The sequence below is a fragment of the Ursus arctos genome, unplaced genomic scaffold (genome assembly GCF_023065955.2).
Source record: "Ursus arctos isolate Adak ecotype North America unplaced genomic scaffold, UrsArc2.0 scaffold_11, whole genome shotgun sequence".
NCBI classification, from domain to species: domain Eukaryota; kingdom Metazoa; phylum Chordata; class Mammalia; order Carnivora; family Ursidae; genus Ursus; species Ursus arctos.
In genome coordinates, this window is record NW_026622775.1 from 58,256,567 (window position 1) to 58,283,896 (window position 27,330).

The 27,330-nt window shown below is 35.0% G+C and overlaps 1 protein-coding gene across 1 annotated transcript in view; it reads left to right on the forward strand.

Moving 5' to 3' along the window:
- GALNTL6 (polypeptide N-acetylgalactosaminyltransferase like 6) overlaps positions 1-27,330 on the forward strand; it is a 1,130,868-nt gene that overhangs the window by 409,390 nt on the left and 694,148 nt on the right. Inside the window, exon 3 of the mRNA XM_026518852.4 lies at positions 876-984. Coding sequence (XP_026374637.1) covers positions 876-984 — 109 coding nt within the window. The remainder of the gene's footprint in view (positions 1-875; positions 985-27,330) is intronic.

Consider the following 27,330-nt stretch of genomic DNA (forward strand, 5'->3'; position numbering starts at 1 on the left):
AATATGAAAACATTTATTTTCCATTATGTTGAGTATTAAGATTGTGAAAATAAATTTCACTCAAAACATTTGCTTATTACCAAAAATAAACACCAAAAAAGCAGTTTTAGCAATGTACACAAATATTATTTTCAAGTTGACATTGGAACATATTGGGTTTTACCAAAGCGTAAAACATATGTTGTGACTAGTTGTTGAGTAGGCGCTGATTTCAACGGCAAGTGGAACCATGTACCATACTTTCACAGAAATCTAGATGGGAGACAGTATTCATACTTATTAAGACCACAATTTTGGTCTTAACAGAACTGTTCCAAGTTCTGACTTTGCCACTACAGTTTAATTAAAATTATTTTAGTTCTCTGGGCCTTTACTTTAAGTGGCAGAAAAATGGAGATTTACAACCACAGATTATTACAAAGATTAAACAATCTTTTATACACAGAGTGTTTAACATAGTGCCTGGTGCATAGTGAGCGCTCACTGGATGGCTGCTAATATTATTATCAGGCCATTCAAATACACTTGATCAAAATGAATGAAACTGTACAAATCACGAACAAAATCAACTCCGTTTAATACCATTATTAGTATTTTGCTCAGAGGAGGTGATACAGTGAGTTCATGTCTCTGATGAAACAAAATAGGAAATGGTAGGGGTTGTGGGTGACCCATGCTTTTATTTTAAAAGCTGGAAAAGGGTTTTAAAATGTATATTAATCTTGTCACTAGCAATAGCTTTCTTTTCAGTGTACTTAGAAGAATCATTATTCAACACATATTCTTTGATTGCCTATTATGTGCTCGGTGTGTTTGCCTACCATGCAAAAGGAAATGCCTCCTTTTTATGCTCTGAATACTTTCCTTTTCCACAGACATTTCCACTGGGCCTGGGAGATGGGCAATTCTATGCATGGACAGATGGTTTGAGAAGAAAGGACTGGCATGACTATGAAAGCATTCAGAAAGAGGCTATGCGCTCAGGTATGAAGTTCAGTGTAAGCCAAAGTGCTACTTTACTTACTGCAGTGTCTCATTTGTCACTTAAAGGATCTCTAATTAGCATTTCTTCTGCATACAGTAAGGTGTGTCTTGTGGGGGTGTTGGAGTCAATGCTGGGCAGGATTAAAACAATTTCCAAATTTCAGAGAGAAAACAAACAACGAATAGCTTTCACGATATTAGCTGAAGAAGAGGATATACAAGTTTTAGAAATCTATGATGCTTCATATTTCTAAGCTGCTTTTTAATAATTCCTGGGGATATATTGAGATTTATCAGTGCGACTTGCCTTGGTAGACATCTGTCTTGATCTTGGTTCATTTGTTAGGGCTGAGGGATATCTAACTGACAATGCACATCGAAGGGGTACCACAATTCTAGGCATTGGTGGGGGTACAGCAAGCTGGTGAATCACAGGAGCTGGGGAACTGAGGTTGACAACACTTGAGCAAACAGGCAGGCAGTTAAAAAGAATCAAGTAGGTCTGTATATATGCAGCAGAATTCTAGTGTTGGGCTACATAGAGATAGAGAAAACATATTACTTCTTGGAAAAAGTAACAGGAAAAATTAAGTCCTTGTAGGAAGACTGTAAAATTAGGTTGTTGGTAACAGGGATTCAGAAAGGTATATAATTAGAAATCAAATGAACATGAGTAACATATGGTAGGAAGTCCATATGCTTTTACTCAACCGGAGGAACTCTGTTTTTTTTCATAGTGAGGCTGTCATAGAAATAGAGAAGCTCTTGTTTGGTAAAGACATCTGAGCAGCACTGAGACACTGCTTTCCAAGTCAAATCAGCAGCAAAACTGTGACTAAGCACAGTGTGAGGTCCTCCTGGTCAACCTTTCTCATAGGTCATCCCATCAGGAAGACTGGAGTGAGAGTATTTAAATAGCTATGCAATTATTCAGGCTATGAACTCTTCTTTGCTCTGGGTTGGTTGTGGTTGACCTAATTAAAGTCTTCTTTCATTTTCTTCTTCCATTCCTTTCCTCAAAAAAAGCTCCCCTCTCCCTCCAACTTTTTTTTTTAAAGTTGCTCATCCCAAGGATTTTCTCTATTTGTCAGAGAACCAGCCTCTTCCATGTTTCATTGTCTCCCCATCTTGGCCATGACCCTGTGAATGGAATAGTCATGAGAGAGTTCTTTACCATCATCCTCACTTTCCTGGCTCTCTTATCTTTTTCTTCTATTTGCTCCATTAGCCCTGTATGAATCCAACCATCTGTTTCTCTTTCTAACCCCAGGATGCTAAAATTTTTTGGAGATGTTCACATAATTGAATCAACTGAAGCTGCAATTTATTGAACAGATATTTTGTACTAGATAACTTTACATATGAATTTAATTTACACCTCATAATGAATCTAGTAGTTATTATTATCCCCAATTTGTAAGAAAAAGAAGAGAAAAAAAGAAAAAATATGGAACTGAGTCCTTAAGGATTTATTAAATATTATCCAAGGTCAAACAGTTAATAATCTGCAGAGCTAGATTAAAAATCAGGTCTTATCATGCTCCATTACACCCCACTGTCAGACATCAAATAATAATATTTGGGCAATATGGAGTAATGACGAGAGCATATATGCAAGGGAGAAACACACCTGGGTTCAGATTCTAACTTTTCTCTACAGGAGCTGTGTGAGTAGCAAATCAATTTATCTTTCTGATATTACTCTTTGCAGAATTGCTGTAAGGATTAAAGAAGATATACCTAAAGTAACTGGCCAATTATTTGGACATATTAAAACCCAACTAATGATAACTATAATTATTAATTCATCTAAGTTTCTTTCACTTGATTTGGTATGCCTAACCTTCACTTGTACTGATGAGTTTTAGATACAAAACCCAGTACTCCACATTTATTTCTGTTTCATATGACTCTTTCTGCCTCCTGTATAAACATACTGTTGATGCCCTCATCTTATCTGGGCCAAGGGAAAGTTGACCTACAAAGAAAATTGGTAATATAACAAATTTTCTAAGGCGTAAATTTTCTATGGAGTTAAAAAAAAAAACCTTTTAAATGTTAAGATGTTACATGATTCACTGGAAGATACATGACATAATAGACTAAAATTCATCATTTTTTAAATTATATGAAATAGAACATAAATAAAAGGACTATACACACATAAATATATAAACAGGTGCATAATCAAAATAAACATCTCTGGTATTTATATCTAAGCCGAGGAAAAGGATCATCTGTGTAGTTTTTTGCTACTTATTTATGTATACCTAAACAAATACTGTTGCATTTTTCCTGTGTTTGAACTTGATCTAAAAATTGAATCATAATGCATGACTTTCTTTCTTCACCCAAAATTATTTTTGAGATTCATTTCTGTCAATGTGTGTAATTCTAGTTGATTCATTTCTACCATTTAATTTTCTACAACATTCTCCTGATCATGGGCATTTGGGGAGTTCCTAGGTTTGGGTGGTTATATATAATATTGCTATAAATATTTTTGTACATGGTTCTTGAGTAGAGGTTAATTAAATTAAGAGATAGTTGACTATTTTTCAATATTGAATCGTCCATTCTATAGCATATATTATATTTATTTGTTGCTTATTTATTATCTTTAGAGATGTGTTTATAATTTTATTCTCAGATTTTTTTAGTGTTATTCCTAGAAATCTGATGTTTATAGAGTGTTAATAAATTTTAATATTTATTTGAATGTAGAAAACTTCCTGAACTCTTCTATTAATTATAATCGTTTACCAATAGGTTAGCTTGAATTTTCAATGTAGATATTCCTAATATCTACAAGTAATGACAGTGCTTATTTTTTTCCATTCTAGATCTTATAATTTTCATTCTTTTTGTTTAGTTCTAGTTACTGCACTTACTAAGTATTCCAGTGTAATGGTGAATAGTGGCTGCTAGTGGCAACTCTGGACTTGTTATAATTCTGACTAGAGCAAATTAGACACTACTTTAAGGTTTTATATCTCTATTTAATAAAAATATACTTTATTATGGTTCCTAAGCTTTCTGGATCTAGTTTGCTGAGAGTTTGGTTTATTTTTGTTTAAACCTAAATGAATGTTGTTTTTATCAAAGTTTTTTTTGTTTGTTTGCATTTATTGAAATAGATAATAAGATAAATTTTCTCCTTTAATTTGTCATTTGGGTAAATTATTTCTATTGATTTTGTAATGGAAATCAAACTTGCAATTCTAGACTAAATCTGTCTTTTTATTTGTTATTGGATTTGGTTTGCTAATATTTTATTCAGCATTTTTTGAGTCTTTATTTGTGAGTGAATATGGGACATGAGTTTTTCTCAGAGTCCTTGTCAAGTTTTGGTAACAATGTAATGATAGCTTCATAAATTACTTGAGTAATAATTTCTATTTTTCTACAATTGTAACTGCTTGTTGTACATGAGAATTATATTTTTGTTAATAATTTTGGAGACCTGGTAGCTGAAACTATCTGGACCTGGACTTTTTTTGGAGCAAAGAATTTTAACTACTACATTAACCTTTTTAAATAGTTATAGTACTAGTGATTGTCTGTTTCTCCTGCAATTAATTGTATTTTTCCGGCAATTTATCCATTCTATCTAAGTATTCATATTTATTAACAAATTTATTCATTATGTTCTCCAGTATTTCATGTCTGCAACACTTAAATTTATGTTGCTTTTTCTTTCAAATATCATTTGTACTTTTTTCTTCATTTCTTCTTAATCTATTAAACAAGGAACTTGTCAATTTTATTAATCATTGCAAAAAAATTTTTTTACTTTATCTTATCTATTGTATTTTTCTCATTGATTTACCGTCTAATATGTATTATTTCTTTTCTTTGACTTTCTTTCACTACTATACTTTTTTCTAAATTTTAAAAATAGATTCATAGCTCCTTAATTTCAGCCTCTTTTCTACTGTAGACCACACATTTAGGACTCTAAATTCCCTTCTCAGTACCACTTTAAGTACCTCACACTGTTCTGTGGTCTAATGTTTTATATTTGTTTCTTATGTTTTAGTTATATTTTAGTTACATTTTGAAATATCTGGCCTACTTAAATATTGAAATTATCTTAAAAATAAGAAAATCCAGAAACTACCTCTTGATAAAATCTCAATAATCTTTTGAAAAGTACATTAGCAAATTAGGTTGCATGTATTTCATTAAATGTCTTTGTTAATGTTCTTATTAATATTGTTAGTTTATGTTTTGTTCTGGCAATTACATCTTTGAGGCATATGTGGTAATTTTTGAAATATAAGGTATTTTAAATATCTGTTTTTAATTAGTAGTTGATTTATTGGGGGGTGGGGAATATGTTGTTAAACACCACAGGTGAGTGATGAGGAAGATATGGCTTTCACCTTTCAGGAAATGGACATTTCTTGCATTAAAACAATAAAAACAGAAAAGAAGCAACTAAAAGATAGACCCTAAGACCTTAGGTGTAGTATCAGGGTTCTTTTCTGGAACATCTGTGCCCTTAGAGTTATAGTAAATTAAGAGGATTCTTTGAATTTGTTAGAAGAATTCTATCTAATGTTCAAAGACACACAGAGTTTTTATTATTCCATAATCTTATACTTCTTTGTTTTGGGATTAGTATTAACCAGACTAATTTAAGTATAGAAGTGTATCCACATAGCATTTCAGGGTCAGGAAGGCTTCCTGGAAGAGGTAAACCAAATTTGAAATGATAAAGGTCTACCTTGATATCAGATAAAGTTGGCTTTCATTCAATTAATTCTCTAATCTCTTTCTCATGAATTGCTACTAAGTCATATTTTTAGCATGACTATTTTTTCTAATCATACATTTTCTATATATGATCCCATTGTGTCCCATTGAGTTAGTTTCAGTTTCAAACTCTCATTTGAGAATTTATTGACATAGATTTTATCTTTTAACAGTTTAGCTATCCTTCTGAGTAGTACTGTATCACAAAATTGAAAAGCATGCTTTTTGAACATCATGTATAAAAGTGGAATGGAAGGAACTGAAATAGGGAATCCTTTGATATAATATTAAAGACAGAGTATAAATTGATATTGATACATTATTTAATACATATTGTTATATTATACATTATTCATTATAAATGCTATAGCAGCTAGAAAGCTATCCAGCTGGCATTTCTCCATATATAATTTGGGGGGGAAAAAAGGTCCATATATTTCTGAAATCAAGGTAAGTCTGCCTATGGTATATCCCTGAACTATGGATCTAATAACATGCACCAGATGTTGAGAAGAAAATGCAGTTGGTTTAGGTAGCTGTTCCTTAATTAGTATGTGGTGTTTCCTAATTCTTGTAACATCTTTTTCTAAGTGGTAAAAACATCCTTTCGCATAATCCATCTAGAGTGGTGTGTATGTGTGTGTGTGTGTGTGTGTGTGTGTGTGCAAGCTCACATATGCCCGTGTGTTTTATGAAATCAGTTTTAAGACTGCTCATCTGTATTTCTAGAAAACACTTATTTTTAGTCCTGAAAACTGTCCTGTCCAGTCTTCTTTTTATTTTAGCTCTAAAGATTTTCACTGTATTTATCACTGTTTTTTTTTATTTCAGTATATGTGACCACAACACGAATAAAAGCTGTTCTTAACTCTTGTATTTGATCTATTTCTTTAAAACAGATTATCCCCTTATATAATCATATCAAGTCATGCATTCCACTATAAGCCTCAGGAATCTTATGAAATTATATCTAACTTTTCACTACTTCCATTTGTCTTAGCTAATGATAATTTTGAATATTCGAAGTCTTTTTAAGTCTTATCATTTTATTCATTTATTCATCACTTGTTCAAAAAATAATTTTTAATGTCACTACATTTCAAATACTGCTCCAAACTCTGGAAGAAAAATAGACAAAAATGAACTACAGTGGCTCTTGAAAAGTGTGCAGCATGGTTGAAGGAGATTTCACTGTTATTGACATCAAACCATTGATCTCTGTCACCTAAATTATTTTAGTAACCTCCCAACTGATCTTCTTGTCCCATAGTCAGCTCTTCAAGGAGCAACCAGAGGGATCATCTAGAAATATATAACCTGATCAGATCATTTGACTTCTCTGCTCAAAAGCCTACAAATTCTGGTCATCGTATTCAAAATTAAATCCAAATCTATTCGCTGATTATGAGATCCAACATGATCCATCCCTACTTATGTAACTGCCCTGGTCTCCTACTGATTGACATTTAGTCTCTCCACTGGCTTCGTTGTTTATCCTCAAGGATGCTAAACAGGTTGCAGGACTTTTCACTTGCTATTCCTGCTTCCTGGAACATTGCTAATTCATATCTTCCAACCCACTCTCTCCTTCAGTAAGTTCACAAGACTATATATCACCTGCTTAGACATTCTGCCAGTCACCATATTATCATATATAGATATAGTCCTTTTCATTCATTTTCTATCCCTTTACCCAACTTAATTTTTATAGAAATTATCTATATTTATATACATTATTTATTTAATGAATTAAAAATTGTACAATTCCTTATAATATAATCATTTGCCCAAGGGCTCTAAATCATGACATTATCTTCAATCATTGAATCAGACTTTTTGAATAATGGCACTCCTGTATAAGTAAGTTTTGTGAGGGCGCTTGTGTGGGTCAGTTGGTTGAACGTTCGACTCTTGATTTCGCCTCAGGTCACGATCTTGGCTCAGGTCGTGATCTCAGGGTTCTGAGATCAATCCCCCTGTCGACTCCATGCTGAGCACGTAGCATGCTTAAGATTCTCTCTCTCTTAGCATTATGCTAAGTGAAATAAGTCAAGCAGAGAAAGACAATTACCATTTGGTTTCATTTATTTGTGGAACATAAGGAATAGCAGGGAGAAGGAAGGGAAAAATGAAGGAGGGGAAAACAGAGGGGGAGATGAACCATGAGAGACTATAGACTCTGGGAAACAAACTGAGGGTTTTAGAGGGGAGGCGATGAGGGGATGGGCTAGCCAGGTGGAGGATATTAAGGAGGGCATGTATTGCATGGAACACTGGGCGTTATACCCAAACAATGAATTATGGAACACTGCATCAAAAACTAATGATGTACTGTATGGTGACTAACATATAAAAGAAGAAAAAGAAAGAAAGAAAGAAAGAAAGAAAGAAAGAAAGAAAGAAAGAAAGAAAGAAAGAAAGAACCAGAAAAGAAAAAAAAAGATTCTCTCTCTCTCTCTCCCTTTGCCCCTCGCCCCCCTCTCTTCCTCTTTAAAAAGAGAGAGAGAGAAAGGAGAGAAGAAAGGGAGGAAGGCAGGAAGGCAGGAAGGCAGGAAGGCAGGAAGGAAGGAAGGAAGGAAGAAAGAAAGGGAAAGAAAGAAAAAGAAAGAAAGAAAGAAAGAAAGAAAGAAAGAAAAAGAAAAAGAGAGAGAAAGAAAGAAAAAGAAAAAAAAGTATTGTGAAAACCTGACACAACATGGTTACTACTTTTCTCTTCTGGAGATTGGATCCCAGGACCCCTTAAACCTTATGATCTAAGTTAACACGTGTTCATACCTAATTGTTGTGAATTTCCATAGCAAAACATTTAAAGAGTCTGAATTAAACACTATTTGAGATGTAGGAATGTACCATACTTTAAAATGATTAACAATAGGCTTTCCTAGTTTCCTTTAAACAGCAGCTCACTTTAGTGCTGATCAGGGACCCATTTTGTTCTTAAATGTCTTTATTCTACATAATTGAACAAGATTGCCAGCCAAACAGAATGAGAAGCAGAAATGTGCTTCATCTGGGAGATACTGTAACTACTTTGCATCCGGGAAGTAAAACAGTGGTAATTAGCTGTAACTACAATGGCTCCTGGTCATCTTTTATTGATGCCTCCTGTCCCTTAAAAACAGTATCTGGCATCTTTTTTTAAAAAAATTTATTACTAGCAACAATGAGCACTGTTTATTGTTAATAATTTCAGACTAATTTATACGTCTATGATGTGTTCTCAGTAAATTTCATAATGAAATTTGTTGGGAGGTGGTCAACATTAGGCAGTATTACCAAAATAACGTTCATTATTATTCATTAGGTTAAAATTAACTTTTAATGAAAGATTTCCTTTGACAGTCATTGTATAATAATGAAAATGTAAAATGGAAGTGAAAAGATTGTGAGCATTCTGTTGAGATGCTCATTTATATGGCTAATAATAGAACAAAATTTAGCTGAAACTGAATTGAGTGACATCAGGGGAAAAACCCCTTCAACATTATAATATGAAAAAAGCAGTAGAAATATCTCAGGAGATTTATTGAACTTCAATGAGTTTATATTAAAAAATAAGACAAAATTAACTTTTACAATAATTCAATTTACTTGTTTTTTTGCAAAACTCAGAATATGTCTATTTAGAAATATCAACTTCCCATGGGCAAGTGTGCATAAGATTAATTGGTCTTCTGTATGGTGACTAATATAACAAAATAAAAATTATTTAAAAAAATAAGATTAATTGGTCTTATTTTTCACATTAGTAAAATACGGTTTAATGATAGCACCTATCACACAGTTATTGTAAGTATTAATTAAATTATATAATTAAACTAACCGGACTGTAGTTATGCTCAATTCATGGTTATCTGTATATTCACAGATCCCTGTTTCCTATGCCTATATGTTCATATTTGAATCACCTATAATTTGAATCAGAATTTTTCTTGTGCCTTCAAATCTGGTCAGTTGACACAAAGTCTCCCAAAAATTGTCATGAGAGGGTTCATATTAACACGTACTTCAAGTGGAGCTCTCTCTCTTCACTTTAGGTTTTATTATTACAAGACAAACATTTTGTAAGCATCTGCCCAAAACCTGTTTCCAATCCGGTATTGTGCATGTATGTGCTTTGTTAAAAATCTCTTTTTATAGTAGTTGTGATTATTATCAATATTTTTCTGGCTATAAATGCCCCACATTTTGGAGGAGGTATATGAGTAGATCATAAGCCTTGATCATGAAGAAATGGGAAAATGTTCTGCTGAAGGGAGATGATGTCTGATAAGAGCCAAGAAGGAAAAGATGAGAAACATCTAGTAAAGGAAAGGATTTGAATCTAAATGGATCAAGTAAACTAAGGTTAAATTGATTTTATGCCTGCCATTCATTTTCCTGAAGCCTTGCATTCAATTTTGTTCTTCCCAGTTTTAACCCTTTCCTGTACAGCTTTGAAGTAAGTGTTAAGTCTAAGTTTGTATTTTCTATCAGTTTGCCACGCAGAAAAATCTTAATGCCCAGTAATACTTATACCTCAACTCTAATGGTGATCTTTCCGTTAATAGTAAATCTTAAAACTCCATGAAGTTAGTGGTTTTAATTTTTAGTAGGAGTTAGAACCATCCTTACATTTAGTGTAATACAGTTTATGGACTTATGCAGTGTATGTAAGTTTTAGGAGGAAGAGTGAGAGAACAAAAAATAGAGAATAAATTTTTGATGACCTGGGACTCTGCTGTCATCATTATGATGGTAACAAATATTTACGACATGCCAATACTATGGTAACTGAAAGTTTCTCATGATTCGAGGGATTATAATTCATTCAAGCCTAAATGACCATTATGGCATTGTATTTTAGGCGTAATTCATAGAGATTCAAGTGATTATTTGAACATCCTCCAAAATTCCTATCCAAGATCTGGCACAAGTATTTCAGTAATGAGTTCTAGGCCTTCTTGGCTCCATTATCTGATGAGTGCTATAGAGGAAATGTGTGTGTTTACCCACTAGGGAAGGAGAAGTGCCAGCACCAGAGACTGATGGCAACACTTTCTAGACATTGACTTCAGAACTGTAAGTGCCAGTTTGACTTGATTCTGAGTGAATCACAGTAGTTTTGTGCAGGCTTCATGCCAGATGAAAGCATCTGGGCCTTCTGACACTTAGTAGTCATAGAAACATGACGTAAGTGATCCTCAGGAAAACGAGAAGCTCAGAATAGGATTCTTTTCTTTTCTTTTCCCCCTTTTTTTAAAGGATTGTTTTATTTTAAAGGAAAATATCTTTGCCCCAAAATATGTATAACAAACTAACATTGTTTATAAAACATAGACATTATAGTGTAATAGAAAAAGAGATTTAATGCGTAAAGAATTTAATTTAATACAGTGTTTGGTTTACTGATGTGAAATGACCATGTAAGCACAATGGAATTAGTATTATCAGGCATTTAATAATGGTTTGAATTTCCATGGTGACCAACTGAGCCTTAGGGATCCAAATTCATTATTGGACTAAAATTACTAGATTAACTTAATAGACATTGACCTAGATAACAATCTAATAGAATTTAATAGTACACATTAATTGGGATATATATACATCAGAATCCACTCATGGATATAAAATTCTTTTTATTTTGTATTAAAGAATAACAATCATTGAGGAATAACTTTTGGAATTATAGCAAGTGTTTTATAAACAAAGAAATCATTGGACTGATTTAATTTTTTAGTTTTTGTGTTTTATAATTGTAGAAATGTTTTATGCAACTTGATAAAATATTTTATAAGCTTTCTGACATATGCATTGTGAGCATTTTTATAACAGAACAAGGATACTAATTGTATTCTCCAAATTTGGAAAGTCAGTGTCATACTTATGATAAAGACCTAGCATTTTTTTACTACCAGTCCTACATTCTTCTTTATTTTATACTACATTTCTATCATTTCATTCTTTCCATGTGTATGGTGCCTTAACGTAAGTCCAGTGATTTCTTGCACATTGCCTCAATGTTTCTCACAAAAACCCTATAAAGTAAGAATGGTCAGATATTACTGATCTCGTTTTAAGATAAAGAGACAAATCTAGAAAGATGATTTTATACATATACACGTGTCACTTTGTGCAAGTGATTTTATACATGTATAATATATATATATGTATCAAGTGATTATATATGCATATACATACACACCCCTTCAAATTAATGCCATACATCGTTCCAGTAAATTCTGGTACAACCTTGTTTTCATATTTGCTTATTCTTATCTCATTATTGACATCCTGCTTCAACTATTTGCCATCTATAGCTCATGTAACCTGAATTGCCCTGCACTTCATTCACCTGTGTATGAATGGAGACGATATCAATAGTGATGACTCAATTTCTCTGACTCTTGCTCTCCCTTATATATAGACCCCCTAATCTCCTCTCTGCAAAACCTCACCATATTTCTGAATTCCCTGGGAGTCACTGCAAATTTACTAAGCACTAATGTCCCTATTCTTTTACTCTGACCCTACATTGACAACTGATGGTAGATAACTACTGAAGTTCAGCATCTTATTGCCACCAGCATTGGGACCCTGTCTCCAGTCCCAAAGTAGCACATCATCACGTCCCGAAGGCAGTACTCTGTATTTTCCACAGCACTGCACCTGATGGTTCTCTACAGAAGTGGGCAGGGGAAGTCTTCTTTCCTCTGCTTTGTGTAGCACTTTGTCATCTAGGCACTAAGTTTGCAATTCACTCTCCCCCGGATATCCTCATATAAAACAGGTCCTTCAAATAGTTCTTTTGTCAAAAAGACTCAGCTATAAGTTTCTAAAATCAGACTGGAAACCAAGATCAGATAGACGCCGACTGATTGCTCTACTCTTGCTTCCCCTAATCAACTACTTGCTAGTGTACAATGCAAATATGTAAAACCTGCAAGAAGATAAATTTAAACCGGTAATACTTCTAAGCTAGTTCATCAGATGAGTTTAATCTCGCCACTGGGGACTGTGGGACTCCAGCTGAGATGCCCCACGCCATCCCAGTAAATATAGACTGAGCTACAGATGTATATAGAAGTTGGATGATTCTATTTTCTTTTTTCAGTATACTATTATGTTAAGGAGGCATGCATAAACTCCTAGTCAGCAATCTAAACCATTATAAATTACATTTAACTTATTTTAATCAAAATTATATTATAAAAATATTAGTAAACTAATAAATGCTTATAGAATAATTTTCAAGTTAATAAACAATTGTATTAAAATGTTGCTTTTAACTACTAGAAAAGAACTATGTTACCTCTTTTATTGAAAGAGATTTGTAGTCAATTTTTTAGAATAATGAACAAAGTGCATTTGGCAAAAAACAATGCAATACTATTTTTTTTAATGAAATAAACATTCCCTGTAACGTGTTTCCACTGTGTAAAGATACCTTTAAATATTTCTTTAAATATAATAATGTATTAGTTCCTTTATGTTGAAAGAAATGAGGACACACAGTCGGATTGCATAAGTCAACTCGTGGACATTTATTTTAACAATAAACCAAAGGCTGAAAAGCAGGAAATACTTTCATAAGCAACCTTCCTGGACTTGAAGAAAATCTGGACCCTGAGCAGGCTACAATGTAGCACTAGGAATCTCCCAGCAGCTTTGTCACTGCACAGCAAGAACAGCCCCTTAGAAAAGCTCTTTCTCTCTGTCTAGTGAGGAGTTCTTTCTTCTGCATTTCAGTCAGCTCCTATTCCTTCTATTCTCCCTTTCTCTAATGGCTACCTTCTTTATTGTATCCCCAGGCAAAATGCTCTAGAAGTGAGGGTGTGACTGGTTAGAGCAGTCACCAGTCAGTGTATGTTATGACTATGGTATACATCACTCATGCCTGGCTTCCTCAAACACAGCAGGACACCTCCGTGTGAAATGATTCCATTTGGTTCAGATAGGAAGCCATCTTGAAAACCTGTGGCCAGAGTACAATTGGCACTTGGTACAAAACATCGGGAGTGTTGCGTTATGAATCAGTTTTGGCCATTTTTCAGATCAATAAATATAGCGGACAGTTAGAGCACACTGTGTCATATAGCCATTTTTTATGTTCTTCTGGTTATTCTAAATAACAAGTATCTCTCCTGAAATAAAGAGATATCAGGGACAGGATGATGTGATCAAAGTTATATTAGTCAGGCTTCTCCAGAGAAGCAGAACCAACAGACGCATATATGTATGGAATATGTATATATGTATGGAGAGAGATTTGTTTTAGGGAACTGGCTCACCCAGTTGTGGAAGGAGCCTGACAAGTCCAGAATCTGATGGGGAAGGCTGGCAGGCTGAGGACTCAGGAAAGAGTTGCAGTTCAAGTCCAAAGCGAGTTCACTGATCGAATTCCTTCTTGATCAGAAGTCAGCCTTTGTCCTGTCAAGTTCTTCAACTGATTGGTGAGGTCCGACCACATTATGGAGAGTAATCTGCTTTACTCAAAGTCTACTGATTTAAATGGTAATCTTTTTTTAAAAGATCTTATTTATTTACTTGTCCGAGACAGAGCAAGAGCGAGAGAGTGCACAAGCAGGGGGAATGATAGGCAGAGGGAGAAGCAGACTCCTCACTGAACAAGGAGCCCAATGTGGGACTCGATCCCAGGACCCTGGGATCATGATCTGAGCCAAAGGCAGATGCTTAACCTACTGAGCCACCCAGGTGTCCCAAATGTTAACCTTATCCAAAAAGAACCATCCAAAAACATTCAGAATAAAATCTGACAAAATCTGGGCAGGAGGGCCCAGCCATGTTGACACATAAGATTAACCATCACAAGGCTCAGCAGGGCCTGAGCAGACACAGGAACTAATGCTGTTTGGGCCAGGGGAATCTTGAGCACCAGCCTGGAGGGTTCTGAACAAGTGAGCTGATTCCTCTCTACAGCTGGTACTGGGAGAAGACCAGGTTTTGCAACTGACAATTCTAGGAATAGACAATTCTAGGAACAATTCTAGAAATATACTGATCCCTTAATAAGGGACAGGTGATTTAATGGCTTCTAACTAGTTCAGGTATTGCTACCAAGAAAGAACAGGTGAACCTGGATTTCCAGGGAAAGCAAAACCGAGATTTAAAAAGGAGCATAATTGTCATCTGAGGGGACTGACAGCCTGAGAAAGGAACACAAGAGGGATACTTCAACAGTTGAAACAGTTGAACAGTTGAAAATCTAGTGAAATAGAACTTCAGGAGGGGACAGAAGATAGTCTAGCAAACAACAGCAACAACAACAGCAAGGAGACATTCAAAGAGGATCGATTTACCCATGCAGAGGATTTTCTGGAACTAAGAATGTTACTTTCAACTTAAAACATTTAATGGAAGTATAGAAGGAGTGGATGATGACTTCTGAGACACATGTTTGTGGACAGGAAGATATAAATATAAAATATGTAAAATAAAAATATAAAAATATGTCAAAACAGCACATATTATAGGCAGAAAGATTAAGCTCTGAACAGGTGCACGAATTCGAACAACTGAAAAGAGGATAATTTAGAAAAGTACTAAAAGAAAATGTCATGGATCTCAAGAATATTTCAGCCCAAAGATGGTAACACGGATGAAAAGCGACACATCTAAGCAAATGTTAGTTAAAATTTTTTCCAAATTAGGATAAAAATCATCTTTTGAAAATCTCTTGGCAGAATAAGAAGTTATATAGAGAGGAAAGATAACCAGTCGGTCATTAAAATCTTCATCTACAACTCTAGAAATTAGAGGAGAGGGAGTATATATACATTCAGAATATACAAAGTTGAGAGAGTATATTATCCACACATCTCTTCTGAGTAAAATAATCTAGAAAGAATTCTAACCAGGGAAAAAATGAAATCAAATCTTCAATGTAAAGAAAAATAAAAAAAAATTGTGGGTCATTATATAGTCAAGACTTTAAAAAACTAGATAAAGAGGATAAAAATTAAATAATATTAAGTGTTTAAAGTAGCATGCCATCTTATCAAGGATGGAGAGGTTTTCAGACAGTAATAATGTTCTAAAGGTCTCTTGAGGGAAAAGATGAAGTGTGGGGAAGTACAAGAATTTTAAAGGTCACATCTTATTAGAAGCGGTGCCATGATGGGAGGAGGTATTTGGTATTTTGTTTCACGTAATAGCAGAGAAGGAGGCATGTGGTTAAGAGTGCCATGAAGGGGTTAGTAATGAAATACTAGGAAGAAAATCACTGAATAATATAATGAGGGACATCATATAGTGATGAAGGATAGAATAACAATATTATTTTGAAAACATATGAAGCTGATGATATTCAAACATATTTGATCTATAAAAGCTGCGATTTTCTAAAGTTCGACCTATAGGGTATATGAACATACAAGTTTACAAAAAGCATGGAATGACAAAGACAGATTGCTAATGAAATGACAAGCACTCTTTTATTTACATTATCAGAATACAGGTACAGGCATACCTTGTTTTATTGCACTTCACTTTATTGAGATTTGCAGATATTGCGTTTTTTTATGAATCGAAGGCTTGCGACAACCTTGCATGGAGCAAGTCTATTGGTGCCATTTTTCCAACACCATCTGCTCACTTTGTGTCTCTGTGTCACATTTTGGTAATTCTTGCAATAACTCAAACGTTTCGTTATTATTCTATCTATTATGGTGATCTGTGATTAGTGATCTTTGATGTCACTACTGTAATTTGGGGGGGTTGCTACCAACCATGTCCATATAAAACAGCAAACTTCATTGATAAATGTTGTGTGTTCTCACTTCTCCACCTACTGGCCATTCCCCCATTGCTCTCCCTCTTCTTAGGCCTGCCTGTTCTCTGAGCTACAATACTGGGATAACTCCACAATGGCTTCTAAGTGTTCACGTGCGAGGGAAAGTTGCATGTCTCTCACTTTAAACTAAAAACTAAAAAGGATTAAACTTAGTGAGGAAGGCATGCTGAAAGCTGAGATAGGCTGAAAGTTGGAGTTCTTGTACCAAACGGCTAGATTGTGAATGCAAAGGAAAAATTCTTGAAGGAAATTAAAAGTGCGACCCAAATGAACACTCACATGATAAGAAAGCAAAATAGCCTTTTTGATGTTAAAGAGAAAGTTTTAGTGATCTGGGTAGAAAATCAAACCAGCCACACTTCCTTAAGCCAAAGTCTGATCCAGAGAAAGGCCCCAACTCTCTTCAACTCTAGGAAGGCTGAGAGAGGTGAGGAGGCTGCAGAAGAAAAGTTTCAAGCTAGCAGAGGTTGGTTCATGAAGTTTAAGGAAAGAAGCCGTCTCCATAATAGAAAAGTGCAAGGTGAAGCAGCAAGTGCTGATGGAGAAGCTGCAGCAAGTTTCCCAGAGGATCTAGCTAGTTAACTAATGAAGGTGGCTACACTAAACAGATTTTCAATGTAAATGAAATCACCTTAGATGGGAGAAAGATGCCATCTAGCACTTGCATAGCTAGAGAGAAGTCAATGCCTGGCTTCAAAGCTTCAAAGGACAGGCTGATTCTCCTGCTAGGGGCTAAAACAGCTGGTGACTTAAGTTGAAGCCAATGCTCATTTACCATTCCAAAAATCATAGGGCCCTTAAGAAATATGGGAAATCTACTCTGCCTGTGCTATAAATAGAACAACAAAGCCTAGGTGATAGCACAGCTGTTTGTAATATGCTTTAGTGGCTATTTTAAGCCCACTGTGAGACCTACTGCTCAGAAAAAAAAAAAAAAAGGTTCCTTTTAAAATATGACTGCTCATTGACCATAGACCTGGTCACCCGAGAGCTCTGATGGAGATGGACAATGAGATTAATGTTGTTTTCATGCCTGATCACACAATATCCATTCTGTAGCCCATGGATTGAGAAGTAACTTTAACTTTCAGGTCTTTTTTTAAGAAATACATCTCATAAGGCCTTAGATGCCATAGATTGTAATTTCTCTGATGGATTTAGACAAAGTAAATTGAAAACCTTTTGGAAAGGACTCACCATTCTAGGTGTTACTAAGAACATTCAGTATTCATGGGAAGAGGTCAAAATATCAATAAGAACAGCAGGAGTTTGGAAGAATTTGATTCCAAGCCTCAAGGATGACTTTGAGGGGTTCAAGACTTCAGTCGAGGGAGTAACTGGAGATTTGGTAGAAATAGCAAGAAAACTAGAATTAGAAGTGGAGCCTGAAGATGTGGCTGAATTGCTACAATCTCGTCATAGTACTTGAATGGATAGGGAGTTACTGCTCAAGGATGAACAAAGAAAGTAGTTTTTTGAGGTGGAATCTACTCCTGGGGAAGATGCCATGAAGACTGTTGAAATGACAACAAAGGATTTAGAATATTACAAAAACTTGATGAAACAGAGCAAGAGTTTGAGAAAACTGACTCCAATTTTGGAAGAATTTCTATTGTGGGTAAAATGCTATCAAAAACATCACATGCTACAGAGAAATCATTCATGAATGGAGGAGCCAATTACTGTGGCAAACTTCACTGTTGTCTTATTTTGAAAAATTGTCATTGCCACTCCAGTGTTCAACTACCACCCTGATCAGTCAGCAGTCATCAACGTCAAGGCAAAACCCTACATCAGCAAAAAGATTACAATTCACTCAAAGCTCAGATGATAGCACTTTTTAACAATGAAGTATTTTTTTTTAAGATTTTATTTATTTATTTGAGAGAGACAGAGACAGCCAGAAAGAGAGGGAACACAAGCAGGGGGAGTGGGAGAGGAAGAAGCAGGCTCCCAACGGAGGAGGCTGACACGGGGCTCGATCCCAGAACGCCGGGATCACGCCCTGAGCCGAAGGCAGACGCTTAACGACTGCGCCACCCAGGCGCCCCTAACAATGAAGTATTTTTAAATTAAGGTATGTGAATTGGTTTTTTAGACACAATGTTATTGCATACTCAGTAGACTACAGTGTAAACATAACTTGAATATGCACTGGAAAAACAAAAAATTCAATTGACTTGCTTTATTGCCATACTCATTTTATTTCAGTGGCCTGGAGCCAAACTGCACTATCTCCGAGGTATGTCTGTTCTATATTTTACATTCTAAATGAAAAATAATGCTAAACAATGGAATCCTACCGGGTGAGTCATAAAATTTGAGAAAATAAAGAGGTCAACGTGGATAGAGTGATCAGAGAAAACACGAGGGACAGAGGTGGAAATTAAGTAAGGCTTTGAAAGATGAGTAGTAGAGTCATTCCTAGATTCGGGGTAGGGAAAGAGACCTAAGCACGAAAGGTGGAGAAAGCTATTTAAATATTGGAATGGATTGTCGTAAGAATGCCATGACCAGTGTGAAGACAGAGGAATGTCATAGACTAGTAAGATGTGATCAGCATGTGAAAATCTGGTTTAAGTTGAACTAGTCTATTTCACAATGACAGGCATTTAAGCAGTCTAAGAAGGGGAAATGACAGTCATGCTCAAGCTATGCCATTCTTTTAAACACAGCTAAGATAATGCTGAGTATCGGTTGGTACAATGGGTGGCATTTCTGAAGTGAGACATCACATGTCATTCTGCAAGCTGGTATGTGACTGGGAGGTCGCATTGTGATCATGATAGATGTTCACATCAATTCACTTTCTCTGAGAATCTGAAAATGTAATATAATCAATGCATCTGTTCCAAGTATATCATCTTCACGAGGCATAGTTACCAATGAAACACATGTCACTGAACATTTTCATTTTTTGGCTTTCTTTCCATTTGTTTGTTTTAGAATCTGGAAGAGAGGATTTCTAAAATGAAGATATGTATTATGATGAATAAAACTTTAATTATTTGACTGAATGTTAATATTGAAGAACCCAGAACCAAAACACTGATAGACACTTCAAAATGTGGCTAAATTTATGCATTACCTACCTGAAGCTTTAAAACAACCTACCAACCAAAAAGGCCCGTGATTACAATTGCAAAACAACGGTTATTCATAGAATCTTATTTACTACAACTGATGCTACAAGACTTCTTTAAATTTTTAAATTTTTAATTTTTTTTATTTTAATTCAATGAGCCAGGACACCTCAATGGCTCAGTCGGTTAAGTGTCTGCCTTCAGCTCAGGTCATGATCCCAGGGTCCTGGGGTTGAGTTCCACATTGGGCTCCTTGCTCAGAGAGTTTTCTGCTTCTTCCTCTGCCTGTTGCTCCCTCTCTCTCTCTCTGATAAATAAATAAAATCTTTAAAAAAATAAATAAATGAATTCATTAGCCAACATACAGTACGTCATTTGTTTCAGATGTAGAGTTCAATAATTCATCAGTTACGTATAACACCCAGTACTCACCACATCATGTGCTTTCTTCATAAGAAATCAGCATTCTGCTAAAAATAGCTTTTAATAATCTAAAGAGGATCTTCGTTGTCTTTTCACAAAAAGGAATGCCAACCCCCGATGAGGCACCTCTTTCATTTGTACTAGAAAATGTCAAGATTGAGAAGTGCCGAACTTAGAACATTTCACACTAAAGGAAAAGGAATAGGAATTTCTGTGTAATTAAAAAAAATAAAAAGATTGTGTATTATAAATTAGGTATTAGTAATGAATGAGGCTATCTTTCAGTTCAGCTCTGAATTTGAAATTTTAATGATACAAAAGTAGTTTTGCTCTGTCTGGTTCTGTGTTCTCGATCTGTCCTGCTCCATCCAGATAGCTTTTTTCCTCTCAGTGTTTTTAGAAGTTTAGACACACACACACACACACACACACACACAAGACCTAGAAATGTTCTCTTTTAGTCACTTACTAAACATTTTCACCTTTCCCATGAAGTATAAATGCTTCATGTAAACAATATTTTATGCCCTTTTATAGAATAGAAGAATAACAAAGAAGTCAGAATAGGAGTAACAATGGCACAAAGAGTTTAAAAGCATTCATTCTACAAGTTCATTGTTAAACAGACAATCACGTACTTCAGACTACACTGGTTTCCAACTCCAGCAAGAGAAGAGATAAATATTACTGAGGTCATGTAAGCCTGGATGATCTTAAATTATTCAAATGGCTTAATTACTAGTCATTAAAATAGTTTCTTACATCACCTTCCATTTTGGACTTTCCCCCTGTTTAGATGGAATTTTATATTAAGTGTGCTTTCATTTGTGTGTCCTTATTTTTAATCAGTTTTAGGAGTTATTTGGTCATTTTTAATAAAAGGTATTATAATAAATTATGGCTAAAGCGGCTTGCAGAAAATCAAACACAATAGATATCCTCTTAATTTGTTTATATAAGACATTCCCAAACACCTGTGCTGTAGGGTCTTATGTCCTTAAGAGATGATTTTATATTTTAAACAATTGCTTAATGTCATAAGAGACTGTAAGATTCATTTCCCCCCGAGAGTTTGTATTTGAACCACAAAATTTCTGCAAATATACAATTATGCTATCTCTGACAAAAGTGCTTAGAATACTGTTTAATTTAGTCCTCACTGACTTGACAGTCCTCTAACGCTTCAAATCATTAGAGTTATCACAGTTTGCTTTGTAGGTGCATGAAAATGGTTTCATTGCCACTTACTTCTTAAATCACCGTACTGCCAAGTAAACGGAAAAATCATCAGTGGAGTCCATTAGTTGAAAGAGCTAAAGATAATAGTGGTTTGCTGATATATTAAAGATAGAAAGTAAATATTTAAAAATCTATGCTATTTTTAACAACGGGTGATTGATGCTATTGACCTCCAAGTAGACAATAATTTGGGCATTTTTCCACTAAAGAAACCGGTTACTTCTAAATAGCTCTAATGACTAATACCTCTTTCATTTCTCCTTTATGTTTCTCTTTCTACTTACAAACTTGTTGCGTATTATGATTTAATTTTTACTCTAAATAAAATGCATGCGTATATGTATACATGTACACATGAGTACATCTGGGTAATTGAGGGATTATGAGCAATTTTTATTTCATTCTTTGTGCTCTTTAATTTTCCCGGGTGTTCTGCAATGACTATGTTTTGCTTTTATAGTTGGAGTTTACTGTATATGTTTGTATTTATTTATTTATCTAAGTATAGTTAACACACGTTACGTTAGCTTCAAGTGTACAACATAGTGATTCGATAAGCTTATAGTTTATGCTATGCCTTCCGTAAGTGTAGCTACCATCTGTCACCATACAACACTATTACAATATCATTGACTATGTTCCTCATTCTGCTCCTTTCCTTCCCATGACTTGCTCATTTCATAGACTGAAAGCGTGTATCTCTCACTCCCCTTCACCCATTTTACCCATCCACCTACTCCTTTCCCCTCTGGTAACTATAAGTTTGTTTTTTCTCTATTTATATGTATTTTAAATTTAAAAACTATTGGGGTGCCTGGTGGCTCAGTTGGTTAAGTGTTTGACTCAATTTTGGCTCAGGTCATGATCTGAGTTGTGAGACTGAGCCCCAGGTGGGGCTCCATGCTGGGCATAGAGTCTGCTTAAGAGTCTCTCTCTCCCTCTCCCTCTGTCACTCCACCCACCTCTCTCTCTTTCTCGCTCTCTTGCTCTCCTTCTATAAAAAAAAAAATTAAAAATAAATAAATAAATATTTAAAAATGAAGCAAATGGGAAGTCAGAGTTGGCAATTAAGAAAGAGTGAAGAGAGGGGCGCCTGGGTGGCCCAGTCGGTTGAGCATCCAACTCTTGATTTTAGCTAAGGTCATGGTGCCAGGGTTGTGAAATTGAGCCCCAAGCTCTGTGCTGGGCTTGGAACCTGCTTGAGATTCTCTCTCTCCCTCTGCCCATCCTTCCCCTACCCCACTTGCCCTCTCTTTCTCTCTTTCTCTCTTTCTCTCTCAAAAAACAAAAAAACAAAAAACAAAAAAAGGAGTGAAGAGAGAATAAATAATATCCATCATTTAACTAATATTTCAGCATCTGCTATTTGTAGACATTATGCTAATGAAGGTCATTTTAATGTATATTCTTCCAGTTCTATGCATATGCATATATGTGGAATATTTTTACAACACACTGAAATTGTAAAATACATACTAATTTATCAAGTGCTTTACTTAATATATCATGAGAAATTTGTCCATCTTACTAAATATTATTTCACAAACACCAAAGTCTCCCATTTCAGTCAAAGGCACCATCTTCTTTCCAGCCTTTCGAGCCTAAGCGTTACTGTGGATTTCACTCTTTTTTCTTCTATTTCTCCTGCAAATTCAGTCCACCAGTAATGACTATTCTATCTCTAACAACTTATTTTTCTGTCTATCCATTTCTCTCTGTCTCCACTAGTTTAAATCTCCATCATTGCTCATCTGAACGTCTAGAATAGCTTCGTAACTGGTCTCATATATTTCACTCTTGCCTTTACAGCCTATTATTCCCACAGTAACCAGAGAGATATTTCTATACCATAAATCAAATGATGTCATTTCCCAGTTTTTTAATGTGGGGAGGGAGGGCCATCTGCCAATATATCACTTTCCCACTCTTCCCACCTTGGAAAATGATTGATGAAAAGAGCCTACCCTCTCACTCGGATGTTTCGTTTTCATGATATTAGTCATTATTATTGAGAAATCTCTAAAAATATACATCTTGAAGAAGGAAGCACGAGTTCCGAGATTTAAGTTGGCTAAGAATTGACTGTTGCTAGGTGCGAATGGTAGTGGTGATTTAACTGTGGCAGTATTTTTTATTAGCAATGTTACTCTTATACTGGTGTCTTGGTTACGAAATCCCATAGGTTTGGAGTGGGCTTTCACAGCCTCACTTTTTCCTATTTTTTTATTGAGTAGCTTTGTGGAAAACAAAAGTTTTTAGTAAGGTACGTTTGGCTTTATAGCAGTAATACTTGCTACTTACTGTTTTGCTTGTCAGATGCTTACAATGTTTAAGGTTCAGTACAGGGGCATGAAAAAGAAAAATAATAAAACAGGAAGTTAGTTCCTTTATATCACCCATTCATTTAACCTGAAATATGTAGTCTACCGGAAAGCCTCTTCTAGGCATTACTATGTACTAATGTATACATAATTAAGTGTACAATGAACTAAGATCATTTAGTTATATCTGTACTATTGATTTCCTAATAAGACTATGCCTAATTTGAAATATATTCATATAATTTATATATCATCCATTCATATATTCATTTATTTATCAAACATTTACTGATCACCTGCCCAGACCCAGGCCCTGTGTAACATTCTCTGTATTTCATTGTGAATAGACAATTTCTACCTTCAAAGAGCTTTAGAATTGAAATCCTACACTCACTTTAGCTTTGAATCAATGTAAATTTTTGCTTCAGGAGGATACTGGGAATAAAAGTATTTTTAAAATTTCTTATTGACTTAATGTGTAGCCACTTAGGATATCTTTTTTCTTCAAAAGACTTTTTTGACACTATGCCTAGAATTATTTGTGAAGCCAAAAGGAAAATTTGCCTTCTGTTTGTATTGCTGCTGCTGGGAATTTTGCCTTCAACCCAAGTGCTGTTCTTTGGTGGGTTATTTATTAGATTTTTCTCTTTGTCTTTGGATTCCAAAGTTCTGCACAAATGTATCTAGGTGTGAATATAGTTTTACCTATTCTTAAAACTAAGTTCCTGAATTTGAGGATTATATTTTTCATCAATTCTGGAAAGCCCTCATTTATCATCACTTCAAGTATCCCCCATTCCTTCCCTTCTTCTAGATTTCTAATTTACATATATATTGGGTCTTATAAATAGAATTGCAAGCTTTTTGAAATATGCTTTTTAATTCATTTACTCAATTCAAATTTCAATAAGAAATTCTATTTCGAGAAGTTTTAATTTTTCCAAACATTCATTGCTCATATTTATATATAGGTTTTCTTCTGTCTCACATTAAAATTTTTCAGTTAAATGACTGGTAATTTTACATTCTCCATGGAATAATTCCATTAACTGAATTTCTTTTGAGTCAAATCCTTGTGTGTGTATGCACATATGAGTGCGTGCTCACAGACACATGCGTACTGCCTCCACTCATGGTGAAATGTTTTATGTGGTTTGTAATTTTTTATTTTGAGTTCGTATTTGGTGGGGCTTTATCTATGGGAATCCTATGAAACTCGAGCTGAGAGTGTATTCCTCCAGACCAATTTTACTTTTGTTTCTATTGGGTAGCTAAGGAGAAGCAATGGCCCCAGACTTTTTCTATTAATTTCTGAGTTTATTTCCCAATCTATGTAGGAAACAGAAACATGCACAAGTAAGAGAGGTGTAGAGAAAGTTTGGGAGTGTGAAATCTCAGGGCAGACAATTTTTTTGCGACCATATCCAAGACTAAGACCAACAAATATCCTTGTCATTCTCTTGTGCCCTGGGAAGACTTTTCCTCCCCTTCACCCTTTCTTGGAAGTTTTTGCTCTATATGGGTCTCATAATTCCCGTTTCCTGTTTCTTAAAAACAAGGAACTGGTGCTTTTAGTGGTACTCAGATATAAATACATAAATACATAAATAAATAAACAAACAGTTCACTTAGTACATTGCTGGTCTCAAGAGGTGCTTCAGTTGCTCCTACCATTTTAATAATTGAAAAGAGGATAGTGACAGAAGCTGGATTTCAAGGAACAGCAAGTCTGGGATTGGTTATCATCATTACAAATGGGAGCGAACCAGTGAGGTGTTATCAAAATAAGGTCACACAACAGACAAGGAATTTGTCAAAGAATCTTGGTGGGGTTTTTTTGTTTTCGTTCTTATTTTTTTGCTATTTTTTTATTGGCCTAATCACAATCCAAAAGAGGAGAGAGTCTTGTGATAGGAACTCTAAAGCGAGCTGTGAGCTTTCAAATTTACCTGGAAGCAGAATGTTGAAAATAAAAGAAGAGAGTAACATTAAAATGGATTTGTCAGGCTACTATATTAATAAAAATATTTAGTAAAGACTTACCATGTAAAAGATATTGAACACTACGTCCAAATAGTTCAAGAATTCACTTGCAGATTCTTTTGTCCTACTTAACTGATCTAAGATCTAAAACAGAATGTTCTTATTGTCACAAATCAGCAATTTTATGACATGTTGTCTGGTATTCAGAATCCTTAGAAGCTTCTCTAAAAGAGGATACTCAATTTTTTCCCCTCAAACCTTGAGCAAAAGATACAAATACATAGCCTTCATAGTCACTGTAAGAGCATGCAAAAGTAGAGAGCGATTTTAGAGTAAAATAAGAAAGTTTGCTTTCTTTGGGGGTTTATAAATATAACTATTGTATAGGCCAATCAAACCCGGCATATTTATCTTTTCTTCTGCAGACAAGAGAATATTAAGGTTCATTAGAGACCGTGTTGTGACTTACAGCTTGAAATTGGGGGAGGTGGGTATTTAACTTCTAAAGCAAGGTAAAGCTTATATATTCTTGCCCATTCTTCACCTTAAAATTTCTCTTTTGCTAACGTTTCTCAATCAAAGCTACGTTTTAGGATCATTTGGGAGAACTGAAAAAAAGTACTAACAATGAGAAATGATGTTCTGCTTCTAGTGCAGAGCAGTTAAATCTGAATTTCTGAGCGTAGAGCCCGAAGCACTGGTATGGATTGAAATGTGCCCCAGATAATGGTACTATGTAGTTGGATTAAGAACACAGAGATGTGATGTGGTGGTGAGCAGGGCAGCGTGGGTTCCAAAACCTGAGCCAGGAAGGGGTGGGCAAACTATAGTAATTCAGCCCAAGAGGAAGGCTGCTTAGGGGTACATGTAGCTGGAGGAAGACTGCTTAAGGCACACTTGAAGCTTGTTTGACTGCTCTTTACAAATCTTTGGGAGATTTGCCGGAGGAAATTAATGCTTCAAGCTACAGTTACAGTGGTTCTAAATTCCCACAGGTTTACTTAAGACGCGGCTGAAAGTGCAGTTTATATAGCAAGTTGATTCTCCTCCTATTTCGCCAACTTAAACTTCGACTAAATAGCAGAGAACATTTATAAGTAGATTAAATAATTCTTATTACATTATGTCTAGGTAAAGTAGATGCAAAGCATTGTAGCTGTAAAGCATTCATTAAAATGCACTAATATATATTAAGTCCTAATCTGTTTATTACTAATTGGTTACTTGTTTCCCGACAGGAGTAAAAATATTGTTACAATACATATAAAAATGACTTATTTTTAATCCCTTCCCCCAGAGATATTTTTGGAGGTTATTTTGCTATTTCAATTTTTATGGCAATTTTTAAATTCTTTCTATTTCCCTAGTTATTTTAGTAATCTGAATACATATATAGTGAAGACAGTCTAAGATCTCAATCTCTCCCTCTTACCTCTCTGTGTCTCTCTCTCCCCAGTTGAGTCAGGAGTTCCAAAATAATACACAGTATTGCCTGAGGTACTTGTTAAAATGTACGTTCCAGAAGCTCAGATCCAGAAATTTTGGTTGAGTGGATATAAAATGGGGCCTAGGAGTTTTTACTTTAACAGTACTCCAGGTCACTCCAATTCTTTTGGTTCTTATATAGCAGTTTGAAGAAAGTACAGCATGGTGTACATTCATTCCTTCATTAAAAAACACTTTGTGGTGTCCTAGATCGTACAGTGCGGTTAAAAATACAAATATAAATGAGAAATGGACCCTG